Raw genomic sequence first — 18,845 nt, 5'->3', positions numbered from 1 at the left:
CCCCTGACCTCACGTTCTGGCTCTTTGTAGTAGCCTTTCTGTTGTACCTCATCAATCTCTAGTTGCAAAAGCAGCTGCTTCTTGCAGATGTTGGAACATGAGCTACTTGTTGTTTTAATGGCAAGTGGGTGTCAAAGGTTCCACATCGTCTTCATGTAACCCCTGTCACTAGGGTTACATATGTAGTAGCATTCCGAAAGTTCCCCATTCATGTCCAGTTGTGCCGTATCCTCTTGTGTGTGTATATCTATCTATCTATCTATCTATCTATCTATCTATCTATCTATCTATCTATCTATCTATCTATCTATCTATCTATCTATCTATCTATCTATCTATCTATCTATCTATCTATATCTACTCTATTTTAATCTCTTGGGTTGCAAACAATACAGTTTTAATATAATTCCTTACATAAAGTAGTTCTATTGTAATGTCTTGGCTTTGCTGAGTTTAACAGGTTCCTGACCCCTTTTACACAGCAAGGCGAATACCCTCTTTTACAATTAAAAAAAAAAATCATCAAAATGTGCAGGCTTCTTCACTCCTTCAATGAAAAGCATCTCTTTTTGCATAGCCCTGCTAACAGGCGGATTACAGACTTGACTCTTGCCTTGGCGGAGGAGGAATTAGGTCCTGAGAGCTTATCACACGTTGGGGGTTCTGAATGAGAAACAATTACTGCGCCAGACGTAGGAGGATTTTCAGTCTGCGCACTTCACCTGCCCTCCTGAAGAGGCAGAGTGAAGCACGTCATCAGAGCAGCTTCAGACACCGAGCACCTCAGACGCAGACGCTTCTGGCTTGTCTCATTACATTGCATAATATCGACAAGCAATCATGGTAAGCACTTTAATTTTATCCATTTCTTACATTTCAATGACGTATATGTTGTATTTTAAGTCTAACATATGTTGAAATTTAAAGTGGGTATTTTTTTTTCAGATTAGCTACAACGTTGTTTGTTGCCTTGCTGTATTTTGCAGCTTACTGTGACCGTAAATTGCTTTAATTGTGCGTATAAATACTGTAAGATGTCGTCAGTTCGTTAGGTTTCAATGGAGTATTACATTCCTGCACTGCATGATTCTGATCCTCTTCCTACACCAACTCTTGTAAATCAGCTTAGGCTGCCTTTGTTTGTTCACTTACTTCCTAAGGACTCCCTCATCAGATTCTGAATCTGATTTTCAGCCATTTAACTTAACGTTTATATAAATGTATGTTACATAAATTCAGTGTCCTCTTTTTTTTTTATATATATAATTATATATCACATAACACAGCTACCACTACTGTGTTTGTGTTACATAAAATGAAGGCAACCCAAATATCTTTATTTATATGTTTAAAAATATACAATAAAATCAAGTACAGTACAAATTGTCTTACACAAAGCCTCAGTGGATGATCTGAATGTGTCTTTTTAAAGAGACAGCACACTGCAACATGTCTGACCTAGATAATCCCCTCTCTCCACAGTAATCCTGCACACAATTTTATGTCGCAGTACAAAATGCATGGGCCTCTGTAAAATAAATGGCTGACTGAATCTCAATCAGAGACGTTAGAATAGAAAACAGAAGGTGTATTAGCTTCTCGTGCGAGGTAGGGAAAATGTAAAGAAGTTCTTTTAAAGGCAAATTAAAACAGTGGGTGTTTCATTTGTTACACTGACATATGTGTTTTATCCCTCCTTTTTTTTTAAAACTAGCAACAACTGTTCTGAAAACTGGTTGCCATCAGCAAGTACAAGATTCATCTTCGTTTTTAATCCAAATCTTTCTCCTAGCGTGAGTGTATTTCCATCCACGTTGGTCAAGCTGGTGTCCAAATTGGCAATGCCTGCTGGGAGCTTTACTGCCTGGAACATGGGATCCAGCCAGACGGTCAGATGCCCAGTGACAAAGCCATTGGTGGGGGAGATGATTCTTTCAACACCTTCTTCAGTGAGACGGGAGCTGGAAAGCACGTTCCCAGAGCTGTTTTTGTTGACCTGGAGCCCACTGTCATTGGTAAACTCCCAGAAATAAAGATATCACAGTTGCCTCTTTATCTAAATTAATCAAACCCTTAAGTCACTTCTTAATGGTTGTGTTTTCATAGATGAGGTGCGCACTGGGACCTATCGCCAGCTGTTCCACCCTGAGCAGCTGATCACTGGCAAGGAGGATGCTGCAAACAACTACGCCCGTGGACACTACACCATCGGCAAAGAGATCATTGACCTGGTTCTGGACAGGATTCGTAAACTGGTGGGTAAATCAGAGCAGAAGAAGCCTAGAATGATAAACTAACTCATGGCTGTATCTCATATCTGGTTGTGGTCTCGCCCTCTCTGTCCTCAGGCTGACCAGTGCACTGGTCTTCAGGGCTTCCTGGTGTTCCACAGCTTTGGTGGTGGCACCGGCTCTGGTTTCACCTCCCTGCTGATGGAGCGTCTGTCTGTCGACTATGGCAAGAAGTCCAAGCTGGAGTTCTCCATCTACCCAGCTCCCCAGGTGTCCACTGCTGTGGTGGAGCCCTACAACTCCATCCTGACCACCCACACCACCCTAGAGCACTCTGATTGTGCATTTATGGTAGATAACGAGGCCATCTATGATATCTGCCGTAGGAACCTCGATATTGAGCGTCCTACCTACACCAACCTGAACAGGCTGATCAGTCAGATAGTGTCCTCCATCACTGCTTCCCTGCGCTTTGATGGTGCCCTCAATGTTGATCTGACAGAGTTCCAGACCAACTTGGTGCCATATCCTCGTATCCACTTCCCCCTGGCCACCTACGCTCCTGTCATCTCTGCTGAAAAGGCGTACCATGAGCAGCTCTCAGTGGCTGAGATCACAAATGCCTGCTTTGAACCAGCCAATCAGATGGTGAAATGTGACCCTCGCCACGGCAAGTACATGGCCTGCTGCCTTTTGTACCGTGGTGATGTGGTGCCCAAAGATGTCAATGCTGCCATTGCCACCATCAAAACAAAACGCTCCATCCAGTTTGTGGACTGGTGCCCCACTGGTTTCAAGGTTGGCATCAACTACCAGCCCCCAACTGTGGTTCCAGGCGGAGACTTGGCCAAGGTCCAGAGAGCTGTGTGCATGCTGAGCAACACCACTGCTATTGCAGAGGCCTGGGCTCGGCTCGACCACAAGTTCGATCTGATGTACGCTAAGCGTGCCTTTGTTCACTGGTACGTGGGTGAGGGTATGGAGGAGGGAGAGTTCTCTGAGGCCAGAGAGGACATGGCAGCTCTGGAGAAGGATTATGAGGAGGTGGGAGTTGACTCCATTGAGGGCGAGGGAGAGGAGGAGGGAGAGGAGTATTGAAAGAGATACGGGGGAGAGAATTAAACAGGAAATTGTGGTGTGTTCCTAAATACATACCAAACAGAAATCCTTATCTATTTATTACCTGTTTGACTGTGTTCAGAGTATAAATCATTAAAATGCTAATATGGCTCTGTCCTAAATAAAGTGTCTGTAAAATGAAGTTTTGTCTTGTATATATCAAACACTTTCACACATAATGACACCTATAAGTTGTAAGTGAGCAAAAAAAATTACATCATGAGCCTGAGATTTCTGCAGAACCTATTTAAGTTTGTCCTAGACCACGTGAAAAATTCCACATGAAATCTGCTTATAGAACTCAAGGAAAAAAGGCATTTAAGATCAGGCAGCAACACGCTAGTTCAGAAACAGTGCTAAGGCTGATAAAATTCATCACAAGTAAAAATCAGGCATCTGAGTTCAATGTAGAACCCGTCTAATACGACTTATTTACTTAGAAAACAAAGGAAAGGATTTGCACAACCACTTCAGGGCTCTTTGACACTTTTATTGGGAAACACTGCAGTAAAATCTACATATATCTAAAATATATCTCACACTCTCTTGTATGAAGCCATATACACACACTTGATCACTTTAATCCCCTCTGACAACCATTCACATTAGGATGATTTGCAAAGTCCCAATATTTCAATTATTATTTAATAGGTGTATTACATTAGCTGGAAACACTTGTATGCTATAATAGTTCTGCGCAGGTGCAAACATGGGCATAAAGTGCAAACAGGAGCAATGTGGAACACAATCACATCCTCAAGGTTGATCAGTTTTCATGCATGCAACATCAGGATCAATGTGATTCATATGTTCTAACATTTTGGACAGGCGTTCAATGTATTAAGTTCATTAGCTATCAAATAATAGTTCATGACTGACTGCAACGTTGCACGTGTCCACTGGCAACCAGATCTTCATGGGGAAACTTTATGGACTGTGTCCTACCTGTGAATTTTAAATGTGGTTTCACCCTACACAGTAGAGTCTAACAAGTACAATCTATTCTTCTACTTCATCCTAAGATCTCTGCATTGGCCTCCACTTTCACTGGTACAAAACTTTTTTTCACAGTTGTAAAAATAACTGCATGAATGTGAGTTTTTTCCTGGCCAATATTAAAAAGTGCATCATAGTTTGGAAAAGAAAATATCCACTCATAATAGAATTACTGGAAGCAACTGGTGGTTTGGATTATTTGGTGCTGCCAAGCAACTCTAATTTTGGGATAAATTAAACACACCAACTCTCCAACAGCAGCCTCAGTAGTCCGACAATGCATTGCACTTATAAGACAAACTACATTTTATACAAGGAACATAAGTAACACTTTGCTTGAGCTCCTGTTGTTAAAGTAGTGATGCTGAGTGAAACACATTCACAAGAACATATTGTGGGAAATGGAGATCACTAACTTTAGCAGCATTAGAGGACACAGGTTTGAGGGTAGGGTAAAGATACATGAAAAGGGTGAATTATACCATTTAGCAATTCATGATAAATACTCAAACTACTGACAGTCACAGGTGGCATAAAACTGTAATAGCCATTAGATGTTACAGCTAAAACAATAAATTCCACACATTTAGGTGTCTAACGAGTATGAAAGCAAGTTTCAACTCCCAGTTTATCCACATCAGTGACTCTATGTTATGTGTTTGAGTAAATCTATGCAGACAGTATGCAGGCCCGGTTCTGCTCTCGCCCATAGAGGAGGAAACCTACAGCAGTGCGCAGGTCCTCCAGGTCCAGGTTAGCCAGGAAGCTCCTCTGAAGCTCCGCCTCCACTCTGTTCCCACTAGGCCCCTTACAGCCCTTAAGTAGAACCACAGCAGACTGGCACAGCAACCAATCAGCCAGCCTCCTCATGCCCACGCTGTCCTGATTAGCCAGAGCCTTCCGACCCCAGAGGCTGAGATGTAGCATGTTAGCTGCCACACGGGCAGTGGGGCGCTGCAGGGTAAGAAGAACGTGTAAGTAGTGTACTGTAGAAGAGGCTTTCACAGGCAAATACATAGAAAATGTTAACATCCTAAGTCCCCTAAGCACCGAGTTCATGGTTTTTAGTTCATGATTTCAGTTTCAAAAACAACTATATTGTTTTAGTTCTCTTTCAATGTAAATGCCCTATTCAGCCTCATATATTTTGGTAAATAGAAGCATGACTACGACTATATATACACACTTGGCTTCTATTAAAAGAAAACATATATACTGCACTGCCCCCAAGTGGTCAAAAAGGAAATCAATGCAGGTTTCAGTTATTAATATAATTATTTAGAGTAATTCAATTGTAATGTAAATCCAGGCACAACTATTACAAGAAAAAAATATTAAACACATAACATAACATAATTCATCACAGTACAGAAACAGCATTAGTGAAGGTTACAAATGATCTTCTTAGAGCCTCTGACAGTGGACTCATCTCTGTTCTTGTCCTGTTGGACCTCAGTGCAGCTTTTGATACTGTTGACCATAACATCTTATTACAGAGATTAGAGCTTGCTATAGGTATTAAAGGTACTGCACTGCAGTGGTTTGAATCATATTTATCTCATAGACTCCAATTTGTTCATGTACATGGGGAGTCTTCTTCACACACTAAGGTTAATTATGGAGTTCCACAGGGTTCTGTGCTAGGACCAATTTTATTTACATTATACATGCTTCCCTTAGGCAGTATTATTAGAAAACACTGCATCAATTTTCATTGTTATGCAGATGATACTCAGCTTTACCTATCAATGAAGCCAGATGACACACATCAATTAGTTAAACTGCAGGAATGTCTTAAAGATATTAAGGCCTGGATGACCTCTAATTTCCTGCTTCTAAATTCAGATAAAACTGAAATTCTTGTTCTCGGCCCCACAAATCTTAGAAACATGGTGTCTAACCAGATACTTACTCTGGATGGCATTACTTTGGCCTCCAGTAACACTGTGAGAAATCTTGGAGTCATTTTTGACCAGGATATGTCCTTCAATGCACATATTAAACAAATATGTAGGACCGCTTTTTTGCATTTGCGCAATATTTCTAAAATTAGAAACATCCTTTCTCAGAGTGATGCTGAAAAGCTCATTCATGCATTTATTACTTCTAGGCTGGATTATTGTAATTCATTATTATCAGGCTGTCCTAAAAGCTCCCTGAAAAGCCTTCAGCTGATCCAAAATGCTGCAGCTAGAGTACTGACAGGGACTAGAAAGAGAGAGCAGATTTCTCCCATATTGGCTTCTCTTCATTGGCTCCCTGTTAAATCTAGAATAGAATTTAAAATTCTTCTCCTCACATACAAGGTCTTGAATAATCAGGCACCATCTTATCTCAAAGACCTCATATCACCCCAATAGAGCACTTCGCTCTCAGACTGCTGGCTTACTTGTGGTTCCTCGGATACTTAAGAGTAGAATGGGAGGCAGAGCCTTCAGCTTTCAGGCCCCTCTTCTGTGGAACCAGCTTCCAGCATGGATTCGGGAGACAGACACCCTCTCTATTTTTAAGATTAGGCTTAAAACTTTCCTTTATGATAAAGCTTATAGTTAGGGCTGGATCAGGTGACCCTGAACCATCCCTTAGTTATGCTGCTATAGGCCTAGTCTGCTGGGGGGTTCCCATAATGCACTGTTTCTCATTCACCTTATTTACTTTGTTTATACTCCACTCTGCATTTAATCATTAATTGATATTAATCTCTGGCTCTCTTCCACAGCATGTCTTTCTCTCCCCTCAGCCCAACCGGTCGTGGCAGATGACTGCCCCTCCCTGAGCCTGGTTCTGCTGGAGGTTTCTTCCTGTTAAAAGGGAGTTTTTCCTTTCCACTGTCGCCAAGTGCTGCTCATAGGGGGTCGTTTTGACTGTTGGGTGTTCTCTGTATTATTGTAGGGTCTTTACCCACAATACAAAGCGCCTTGAGGTGACAGTTTGTTGTGATTTGGCGCTATATGAATAAAATTGAATTGAAATGAATTGAATATTGTTTGTTATGTTTACAATACCTGAATCTAATTCTTATGTAATGTGACTTTAAATTTATCTCTCAGCACCCAGTTCAGCTATCAATCATGGATATACAGTATACAGTAACCTTAAAAAAACAAACAAACAAACAAACAAACAAAAAAAACACCCCCACCCCCACTGCTTTACCTTGTTTGGGTTCCTCCTGAGGAGTAATCGTATCAAAAACTGCACATCAGCTGGAACACTGGAGGGTAGAGGAGGGAGCTGCTTCTCCTGGTAATTCCTGCTCTCCAGTCCCACTGCTCGATAGAATGGATTTTGCTGTCCAAATATCTCGTAGGAAATGGCGCCCACGGCCCAGGCATCTGCCTTGCTGTAGTCAATAACCACACCACATCCTGGAACTGCAGTGGCCACCTGATGGCAGAAAAATTATGAGCAATGATTAAATGTGTGGCTAGTTGCAGTTAAATGAAAATAATCAATTTATATGAGTCTGTATTTATCTCAGTGATTCATTTCAAAAACACAAACATACAATTAAGCTACTAGAATGGTATAAAAGTTTTTCTATAGCTGCAATGTCACATCTGGTTACAGTGGAGCGGGGGGGGGGGGGGGGGGTAATCAATATATAACGGACATATACTGCTAAAAGCCACAAAATCCAAACTTCTTCTTTTCAGACACTTGATGAAGTGCAAGTTTTAATAGTCACCAGCTCAACAATAGTCTGTCTATTCAATTACAATAAAGAAATGTTTAAGCCTACCTCAGGAGCCATAAGTGAAGCATTCCCTCCTTTGCTGACCCAAATACTGTTGAAGGGCAGCTGCAGACTAGAATTGCTCTGGGCCAGACAGCAGCCAAAGTCAGAAATCACTAAACGAGGGCAACCATCTGTATACAAGACAAAATAATTTAACACCACTGACACAGACAGACCTCAAATTGATGTAGTTTGCATTTAGGTTTAAACTGTTCGGTTACTGACTGGACATTCTTCTGACCTGAGTCGAACTCTAACAGCACGTTGTCTGATTTTAGATCCCTGTGAGCAACACCCTCTCTGCACAGATGGTCGACCCCCTCAAGGAGCTGCAGCACCATCAGAGCGCCCTGCCGGCAGCTTGGTGTGGACACTTCCAGGTACTGCCTCAATGTGCATGGATAGCTATGACACAGAAAACAGCAAGTTTTGAGTGAAACATCTGTGCAGTTACTGACTAAAAATGACCTGAGAAATACAATGTTAAAAAACAAAAACAACGCTGGTGATATTTTTTAACAAGTTTTTCTAATGCACATACTGTGTAAGATTGAAGGTTAAAGAGGATATGTCTTACTGCTTCATGACCAAGAAAAGAGTGCGATTGTTGCCTAGGCCTGCAGGGTTAAGCCTGGGCGGCAACACATCTGGATATTCTTCCTGAGCACCTGGTAGCAATGGAACGTCTGCCGTAAAAGCCCGGTACACTCTGATCACATTAGGGTGTGCTGACACTCTTTTGGGCAGGACTCCGAAATGTCTGCAAGTAGATAAATCAAAGTTGTTCATGAGCGTATTTCCTACACTTGGACCACTACTGCAAGGCAGGGATAAACGCGCTGAAGTTATAATATTTACCCATCCAGAGCAATTTCTTCTTTTTCCTGCTTAAAGGCAAGAGGGCCTGCAGGCACCAGCTCCTGAGACATGGACTTTAAAATTGCCTCACTCGATGACTCAGACTGCAAACAAATAGCAACAAAACACACATTGATGTGTTTTTGTTTGTTTTCAGAGAGGATTAATATCAAAAACAGATCTGAAATCATCTTTAACTAAACCAATAGCAGGATACCCACCCCAAAGTTCCACATCATCTTGACAGCAAGAGGGAAGTTTCTTAGTGAGCAGCATGTCAGAGATCGAGGTGTTTCTGTTTCCTCTTTATCTTCTGTTATCTGCACCAGGGAGCATTTTCTGTCACCTTCCTTTGGAGGAGCAAACTGAGCTGCAGCCTCATACACAGCTGCATTAGACCCTTTGCCAATCTGGTTGCCTATAATGTAATCATCCAGTTTATACCCAGAGGTGAATGGCTTGAGTGGGCTTTGGAATTTCTTCTTCCTAAAAACAGCCTGCAGATTGGAAAGAAAAAATAAAAATGTGTTTGTATAAACACAAACACACACACACACACACACACACACACACACACACACACACACACACACACACACACGAGAATTGTATTAATAGTATTGAAATAGATGAAGTACAAAAACGATATATAAAACAGCTGGTATATAAAATTAGAAAATATGTATAGAAAATTGAATAATCTAAAAATGATCAATATCAGCCTAATGGTAATAAGAATTATGATGAAATCTCAACAAGAAAAGTGCAGTCAGTTTTAAGTTTTCCAGATTATTTTAGCGACTAATAAGGAGATATATGGATATAGAGATATATTTTTATATGGCGAAAAATTCTTGTAAAATCTTGATCAGCAAAGTAACTAACCTAATAACTTTACGAGTACCGGTATGGAAATACTCAAGTTAAATAAGGTAGCCTTCTATGGACTACTTTCAGCGTGGATACCATACCTGGATCTCCTGGCATGTTGAAGCACTCTTTCGGTCATCCTCCAGCTGCTGTTCGATGAGCCCCACACCGAGACCGAAAGCCAAAAATACGGCTCTGTTACGCGGGGACCCACCAGCAAACCTCCTCCTGAAGCCGGTGGACTGAAGCTGAGCTGCCAGGCCTTTCAGAGAAGTGCGGTAATATCGGTACCGAGACGGCAGGAAAGCCTGAGGCTGAACGGTGCGGACCGACGGGCCTACACGGAAACGATCAGCTCGGAGCTTTGCTGCGAGTCGGCCACCAGATTTTAGGAGACCGAGCTGAAAGACCGACCGGCCTAACTCGAGCCCCCGGCTAATAGCGTGTTTCACAGACATAATTTACCTAGACAGGTAACTTAAGCTGCTACCAAAGAGTTTTAGGCAAACCGGACCTCTGCACCTAGCTCTAGAAAAGACAGCCTTATGTAAACAAAACAAGTGCAGCTGAGCATGCGCGAAAACTCCTTGTTTATTGGAGGATAGCAACTACCCTTTAAGGGACCTTACAGGCTATGTAACGTATATACAAATACTTGTAAATATCACCAAAACAGGGTCACTAGGAGCTCAAATATGTGTGGGGCTGCAGAGCAGTTTTGTTTCTTTCTTCCTTAAAAAAAGAAACAAAACAAACAAACAAACAAAAAACCCATCCATCTGGATATTGAAGTTAGGGGCCTTTTTGATTGACAGATGTACCAAGTCAGGTTTCTAGGCCTCATCCCCACTACTGTGAGTCACTGTGAGGTAGAGCAGGTCATCTAGTAATTGGAAGGTTGGTGGTTCGACTCCTAGCTGCTCCAGTCTGCATGCCAAAGTATCCTTGAGAAAGATACTGAACCCAGAGTTGCTGCTAATGTGTTCATGGGAGATAGAAAGCACTTAGACGTAGAAAAAAAAGGTGCTAGTATGAATGGGTGAATGAATGTGTATAATGCCTGTTGTATAAAGTGCTCTGAACATAGTTTATAACGGTGCTGTGCTGATAAACTACCACACACACACACACTCACACACTCATACACAATTTTTAATCAGTGGAGTGTAAAATGAATGAGTAAATATTTTTGTAGTTAAAATTCAAATCAAAGTGTATACTGCATAAGCAGGTTTAGGTTTTAGTTCACAAGATATAATTGGTCCAACTTTAATTAATATCAGTGAATATCTGCATGTCATGTAATGCGGAAGGGCCCAATTGAAAGTGATGTTGACTGGGTCCCTCCTGTCTCTCGGGTATTGGGGCACCACCCTGGCTGCCACGTTGGAAATTACATCTTTAGCAGAGAGAATAATTCTTTTATGAATAGGTAACAAATGCATATTTACTTCACCAAACAGTAGACAGAATAAAAACCTGATATCAGACAAAATCAAAAGCTTGGTGAACTCTGTCTTTCACGTCTGGACCAAGGCTCAGACAGAAGAGTAAATCCTACCTGTTCATGCGCTGATGTGGCAGGAATAATATTAAATGAGAAATGCTGGGAGTAGCTAATTATGTGAAAGTGGTGCAGAATGCCTAAGAGCCCTACAGCATTATATCCCAAAGGTTATATGCTAAATTAGTACCTTGTGCCTGGTTTTTGTGTTGTTTTTCTTTACATAATTAAAGACAGTTCCATTATAAAATGAAGCAATGCTGGAGTAAAGCCTACGCTCATGGTCCAAAACATTTTAAAAAACATGCAATTAAAAATATGAATCAAGACTATGAAACCAATTTATGGAAATCTTTTTTTTTTTTTTTATCTGGTAAAGTAAACCTCTAGTACAAGTTCATATCTATGTTCCTCTTTTCTCATATTTCTGTTAATGAAACAATTACCTGTTTTCTCTTGTCTAACAAACCTTTTTAAAAAGAAGATTTGGTACTAGTTTTAGTCTAAAACAATTAATGGATGTGTAGTTATTGATATCATGCCAAGCATGTTATGTGACAATGATGTACATCAAGTCTCACCAAAAAAAAAAAGTGCACACACTAATGGCTAGATGATTATAGATTTTGACAGCTGTCTTATCAGAAACTTCGGTATGTCACTGAAGGAAGTGTGCTTCTGCCCCTGAGGAGATAAAGCTTGTACTCTTGACAGACTCTAAACATCAGTGGTGCTGAGCTAACTAGCTGTGTGTCTTTTGGTGGTTGTTTTAAAAGTTCAGTAGAAAGAAAATAGTTCTTACACAGTTTGTGGTTTTTCTTTCTTTTCTTTTTTTTTTTTGTGGATTTTGTTTCAGCAGGCGGGTCATTATTTTTTACAAATTGACACTGCTGTTTATTGAATGTTATTTTTCTTTGAGCACCACAAGACAAGTTCCCTTTAGTTCTAATGTATTCAAGACAATGCAGACATGTCTACATCCAATATTGCCCAAACTGGACAACTAACGGCAAACTGCAGATTAATAAATCGCACTACAAGGAGAGGGAAACGTGAATTTTCTTTTAAGGCTGAGTTTAGGTGAACAACAGAAACTAGCATCAGCATAGCTTCTACTTTTAGTTGTTTAGATATGTGTCAACAAAGATGCAGATGTCAGCCATTGTCATGTACAGTGCTGTGAAAAAATATTTGCTCCCTTTCTGATTTTTTTTTTTTACATATTTCTCACACTTAAATGTTTCAGGCATCACATAAATTTTAATATTAGACAACTATAACCTGAGTAAATACAAAATGCAATTTTGAAATGATGATTTCATGGATTTCAAGGAAAAAAGCTACCCAATCCTCCCTATGTGACAAAGTAACTGCCGCCTTGTTAAATTGTGAATTAACTGTGATTAACCACATTTTTTTGGAAAGCCAAGTTTAATTTCAGTAGCCACACTCAGGCCTGATTACTGCCAGACCTGTTGAATTAAGAAATCACTTAAATAAAATCTATCTGACAAAGTGTAGCAGGATAAAAGATCTCAAAAAACAACACATCATGTCACAATCTAACGAAACAGCTGAGAAACAAAGTCACTGACATCTATCAGTCTAGAAAAAGGATTACAAAGCCGTTTCTAAGGCTTTGGGACTCCAGTGAACTGTGGTGAGAGCCATTATCCACAAATGGAGAAAACCTGAAACAGTGGTGAATGTTTCCAGAAGTGGTCGGCCTAAAAAAATTATTTCAAGAATGCATCGATGACTCGTCCAGGAGCTCACAAAAGAACCCCAAACAACATCTAAAGAACTGTAGGCCCGTTAAGATCAGTGTTCATGATTCAATGATGAGAAAGAGACTGAGCAAAAATGGCATCTATGGGAGAGTTCCAAGGCAAAAACCACTGCTGACCAACAAGAACACAAAGGCTCATCTCACATTTGCCAAAAAACATCTTGATGATCCCCAACATGTCCTGATGTCCTGTTATATCTGACATAAAACTGAAACAGCATTTCATTAAAAAACATCTTACCAACAATCAAATATGGTGGTGGTAGTGTGATGGTCTGGGGGCTGCTTTGCTGCTTTGGGACAACTTGCCGTAATTGATGGAACCATGAATTCCACCTTCTGTCAGAAAATCCTGACAGAGAACGTCTGGCCATCAGTTTATCCCCTGAAGCTCAAGCGCATGGTTATGAAGCAGGACAGTGATCCAAAACGTTATTTCTTTTTAAGCAATTCAGAAGTGGAATTGCTTAAAAAGAAAACAACAAAAACAAAATGAAGATTTTGGAGCGGTCTAGTCAAAGTCTGGACTTAACTGGGGCCAAAATTCCTACAGCGGTGGGAAAGACTCATTGCCATGTTTGATTGCAGATCTTGCTGCCAAGAAGGGCACAAAAAAGTTAAAAACTGCATTTTGTATTTGCTTGGGTTATCACTGTCTAATATTAAAATTTATTTAATGATTTAAAACATCCATCCATCCATGCATCCATCCATAGATGGGTGTTTATTTTAAGCTGTTTTTATTCTTCTATTGACAAGACAGAAGATCGGTAGAAGCATAATACAGAAAATCAACATTATTATTGTCACTTTGGGTGGGTTAGTCTTTTATTCCATGCTGGAAATAGCATTTGGAAGGTATCACTTTATGGAACCAGAGCTTTGGTGAAATATCCTTAAAGCTGCATTAATCAAAATCGTCATATTTACAATGAAACTTGGATGCAATATGAGAGATTTTGCTTGTAGTAAAAACCATATTAGTAATTTGACTCATGTGAAAATAAAAGAACATTTATAAATATGGCTGGGTGATTTTATTTTATTCAATAGTATTATTCACTTTGTTTTTCATTTGTTTTTGTTGGTTTTTTTTGCAACTATTACTAATTAAACTGCTATTAGTACCAATAAAAAAAGCAAGTTTTTCTTCTGTATTACATATATATATTTCTCTATCAGAAAAAAATGAGAGAAAATCAATTTCAGGGCCACTAAAAAAAATCATGTTCATTTAACTGTGTGTTTTTGAAGTGAATAGTTCATGGCGTGTTATCAATAAGCCAGTTAATCCACTGGATGTAGTTCCTGACTTTGGTGTAGACGCCAGGGTAGAGTGGATTTGCACAGCCGATACCCCAGGAGACAATGCCCTCGAAGTAGCCATTGCAGACAAGGGGACCCCCGGAGTCGCCCTGTGGATCACCGTGAAAAATCAGAGATGTTAACATGCTTTTCATACTAGAGCTTTTCAAATCCCACACCTGAGTGGCAAATGTTAAATATTCTTAAAATGTAACTGAAATTATATGTAAGTCGTCATTAGTTAACATATATTATAACAAGTACCACATAACTTGCCTATAAATTTAAGGGGTGATATTAATTAAAACATTTAAAATAGTATTATTATAAAAAACAGTGTTATTAAGTAGTAATAAGGCATGCCTCACACCAAAAAAAGTCAGAGAATGCCTTTATTGTCATTATACAGGATGTACAATGAGATTGGAGATTGTGTTGTGACTGTGTTGCATGCATGTGTTGTACCTGGCAAGAGTCCTTTCCCCCATATGGCGATCCAGCACAAATCATATTTGGTGTGATCCTGCCCCAGTAATACCAAGTGCAGTAAGATATTGTTCTTACATTCACAGCACGTAACACGGTGGAGAGGGTGTAGCTGTAAACCTGTGTCACACCCCAGCCACTCACTGCGCAGCTGTCACTTAAAGGAGGGGCGTTTTCATCGGGCAGCGTAACCGGTTGAACGTAAGCATTCAGCTGTGCTGGTCTGCTGAGCTGTAACACAAACCAAAAGGCAAGGAGCCAGATAAGACCCAAACAATCAGATCATTTCATAGCTAAGTACAAGTCTTAGTTACCTTAATAAGCATGATGTCATTGTCATATGTCCTGAAATTATAATTGTGTACATATATCTTTGAGACATTGAAGATCTGTTCAAATCCCTCTGTTTTGGTCAGGCTGTGTTCACATAACACAATCCTGATCAAATGACTCCTGGAAAACAAAAACAGAAGAGTTGCACAGAAAGTCCTCTCTCACATTAAAACACAGTGAAATTATAATTTCACATATTTTCTATTGTGACAGACCTTTTGTCCTCGTTATATAATAATTAAACATGAAATTAAAACCCCTCTAATTCTTCTTATTAATATTTATTACTACAACAGTGCACCTTGTGTAACACTGTATAGTGTCAGTACTTACGGTCTCCAGCAGTGGGCAGCAGACACCACCCACTGTTGGTGCACTAGTGTGCCTCCACAGTAGTGGTCTCCATCCTCAGTCTGAATAGATGCCTGATATTTGATGGAGTATGGTTCAACTTCCTGACCCCCTATGATCCTTTCTGGACTCTCTGCAAACAGCGATGCGAGGCAAAGAATCAATCAAACTGTCTCTATGTTTTACGTTCTTTTGGTTTAACCCCACCCCACCTTCTAAAAAATATAATATGCCAGTATTATAATCACTTAAAATAGGTCAAAAGATAGTATTGTTTAGCTTCATAAGCCCAGTCAAAAATGAAGGAAGTAACAGCGGTATTACAGCTACGTCACAGAAAATTCCCACTGACTGATAAACATATGTTTTCACCCTTCTGTCAGCTGTTTTTCTTAAAGTCCTTCTGTTTAATTCTTTGGATCTACACACCGAGGGGAGGATTTTGTATCCTTTGTTAAATTTCTGGGAATATAAAACAAAAACAAAGATGTAACTTACGTGAACTTGTTGAAGAAAACAAAAGAAGCAGCACAACAGTGATTTGCAAAGCGGCCATAATTTCTTTTGTCAGTTGTTGTCTGTAACAGAACAATGACATCTAGCAGTTTCTGTATTTGAATTTATTTGCACAGGATCAGGCAATCCCGATTAAACTGGATTAATTTCTGGATTTGAAAATTAAGGGATGAAGAAAATAAGCAAAATTTTGATTTGTGATGAAAAATGTACAAACATCTTGTATGGACAGCTAAAACACTTTTTGTTCTATTTACAAAATGTATCACAGCAGTTGCACTAATGAAATTCTGTTATACAGTGAGCTTCTATTTTTCTAACACACAGGCAGTTGGTGTAATTTGGTTAAATGATTAAATTTTAATTAAAATTTTACTGAAAAGATTTAAAATCAAATTTTGCTTACCTGAAAGTCTAGACAGGAAGGCTCAGAGTATCTCCAAATGCTGAGACCAGTTCTCACCTCTTTCTTTTTATATTGTAATTGTATCCTTGTCCAGATCCTTTGTTTAAATTATCTCTTCGTCTTGTTGTTATTGTAACCAGCTCTAACAATGAAATTGACCTACTACATGACAAAGCTTAAGGTGTTCTCTTGTATTATGTCCATTTCTAAGCTTGAGTTGCACTGAAAGGTTTTAGGTTGGGAACACCTCTACACAATCAACAGCATCATCAAAAGGTTATTGCTGTATTAAATGTTTTTGGTTATATAAATAGAATAGTCCCCTCCATGCTTATGTGAGACAAAAAAAATAATATTGGTAAACAGACTAAAAAGCTTGCTTCATCAAACTCTTTTGTGCATCAAGATATCAAATAGTTTAATAGTCCTGCGTCTAATTAAAAGGGCTATTTTCCCAAGCAATTGGTTAAATACTTATTTTAATGCCGTTTTCATGATTTAATTTCCACTGGAATAATCAAAAAGCAAGCCTGAAGTTTAAGAAATGTGTAACTGTTCAAATACTTATGATGTGTGCTGTAGTTCACATTACTGCACTGCTTTACTTAAGTCTCAAGTTCAGTGCAACCCAGGGTCAGTAACTTTTTTGAAACTGGTTTCTAGGAATTTAATCTTTATGCACAAACTTCAAAATGGATTTATGAATAACTGATGCATGTCATGGTCCAGGGTCTTCTGCCCAGTGTTTTTCAGGCCTTCAAATTCTTTTATTGTGTGTGTCTGTGTGCTTTGTTTTGTTTTTTTAAGCCTGTCTTGCTTGCCTGGCAGCTTTTGCAATCAGAATTATGATCTAAATGCACCGTTGTGCCAAACATATTTGGGAGAAAATAGGAAAAAAAAAAAAAAAGATAAGAACAAGAGGACAGAGCACAAGTAGAAAAACACAATGGTTCTGCTGCACCTGTAAAAAAAGGAGAAAAAACATACAAAAAACAGTACCTGGAAAAGAATACACACACACACACACACACACACCACAACACAACAAGATTGTTGGTTTATGTAGCCATGTTTTTTCATATATATATATATATATATATATTCTCTATCTGCCAGAGGCAGATAGAGAAAGACCCGGGAGACCCGGGCCATCCACAGCCCCCCAAGAGCATTGAAGACCCCAGGCCACACATTCCAATAACAACCCACCCTAGCAGAAGGAAGTGGGAGGCCCCCAGTGGAGCCCCCACCCAGGGCGAATGCGACCCCCTGCCCTGTGTTTTAGTGTTTTAGCAATTCAGAAAAACTGTATATTCCATCAGTGTTCCTGCTTTTCTATGTGTGCATTCCCGTTTCCATGTCCAGTTATTTCCCGTTTTATTCTGTCGGTCTCTTGTCTGTTGTGTTTTGTATTTAGTTCTACATCCCTTGTCTCATCTTCATCAATTAGCCCCAGCTGTGCCCCCTCCTATTTCCTCTCCCCTCATTAACTGATGAGTATTTATTGTTGTAGATTTCACTTGCCTTTTGTCGTGTCCTCCCTCATGCTGTGTGCTCTACTTTTTCCATGGTTTTTTTCTGAGAGTCCCAGTTTCCAGTTGCTCTGCACATCTTTTGCATGCTTCTGTGGTTACCAGCAAATAAAGCTGAGTTTTAAGTTAAAATCCTGTCTTCAGAGTCCTGCACTGGGGTCCTAATCCCGCCTGCTGCACAGCGGTCCATGAGAATTTAACCCAGTCCTGGATTCTTGTCTTTTAGGACCTAAAATAAATGCCAGTGTAGCTCATTGTTGGATACATCTTTGTATCTGTAAAATGCGATGTTGAGTGATTCAAAAGTTAATATTGTGTTTGTATGTTTTTTCATCACAGGTTATATATTTTAATCTAACTCAATATTTTAAAGTAGAAGTTTACTAGCAGAAATTACTACAACTGAGCTAAATTCATTTCAGAGTGAAGAAAGATTAATTAAGGTTTAATCAAGATCCCAGTCCTGAGTTAGTGGTACTAAGAAATGATGATGGTGATACTGACACTGATAGGACTTCAGTGCCAACCTGTCTGAGGACTGAAAAACAATATAATGTCAGTGAAATTGGAAACTCCAGTTTCCAGTGAAACGTTTTGTTGGAGTCATTAATTATTGGCTTTTCCAAATGTCAGCAACTGCGAACAACAAATCATGTTCAAATCCTTTATGTATTTATACTATTTGTGAAGTTCAAAATATAATCAGATGGATGTAATATAATAAACATGGTTGAGAAAGAGGATTTACATCAGACAGTAACATTTATATGATTTATATAGCACTACTCCTCAGTATGTCATTTATAAACT

The 18,845-nt window shown here is 39.5% G+C and overlaps 3 protein-coding genes across 3 annotated transcripts; 1 reads left to right on the top strand and 2 right to left on the bottom strand.

Annotated features, from left to right (window-relative positions):
- The first annotated feature begins 687 nt into the window (after positions 1-687).
- LOC115783134 (tubulin alpha-1B chain) lies at positions 688-3,492 on the top strand. Its single transcript, XM_030733804.1, has 4 exons — positions 688-843; positions 1,793-2,015; positions 2,107-2,255; positions 2,349-3,492. Exons 1-4 carry the CDS (start codon positions 841-843, stop codon positions 3,327-3,329), a joined length of 1,356 nt encoding a protein of 451 aa, XP_030589664.1. The 5' UTR covers positions 688-840; the 3' UTR covers positions 3,330-3,492.
- A 327-nt stretch (positions 3,493-3,819) lies between these two features.
- pink1 (PTEN induced kinase 1) lies at positions 3,820-10,368 on the bottom strand. Its single transcript, XM_030733803.1, has 8 exons — positions 9,915-10,368; positions 9,165-9,440; positions 8,944-9,047; positions 8,663-8,845; positions 8,327-8,490; positions 8,089-8,216; positions 7,503-7,733; positions 3,820-5,300 (listed from the first exon to the last, which is right to left on the bottom strand). Exons 1-8 carry the CDS (start codon positions 10,269-10,271, stop codon positions 5,016-5,018), a joined length of 1,728 nt encoding a protein of 575 aa, XP_030589663.1. The 5' UTR covers positions 10,272-10,368; the 3' UTR covers positions 3,820-5,015.
- Positions 10,369-14,368: 4,000 nt separating this feature from the next.
- Positions 14,369-16,137, bottom strand: LOC115782733 (trypsin). The gene is made up of 5 exons (XM_030733116.1): positions 16,076-16,137; positions 15,564-15,710; positions 15,212-15,350; positions 14,877-15,128; positions 14,369-14,521 (listed from the first exon to the last, which is right to left on the bottom strand). Exons 1-5 carry the CDS (start codon positions 16,135-16,137, stop codon positions 14,369-14,371), a joined length of 753 nt encoding a protein of 250 aa, XP_030588976.1.
- Between the last annotated feature and the right edge of the window lie 2,708 nt (positions 16,138-18,845).

Source organism: Archocentrus centrarchus, chromosome 7 (genome assembly GCF_007364275.1).
Source record: "Archocentrus centrarchus isolate MPI-CPG fArcCen1 chromosome 7, fArcCen1, whole genome shotgun sequence".
NCBI lineage: Eukaryota > Metazoa > Chordata > Actinopteri > Cichliformes > Cichlidae > Archocentrus > Archocentrus centrarchus.
The sequence above is the reverse complement of the archived record's forward strand: the minus strand, read 5'-3'. Positions and strand labels throughout refer to the sequence as shown.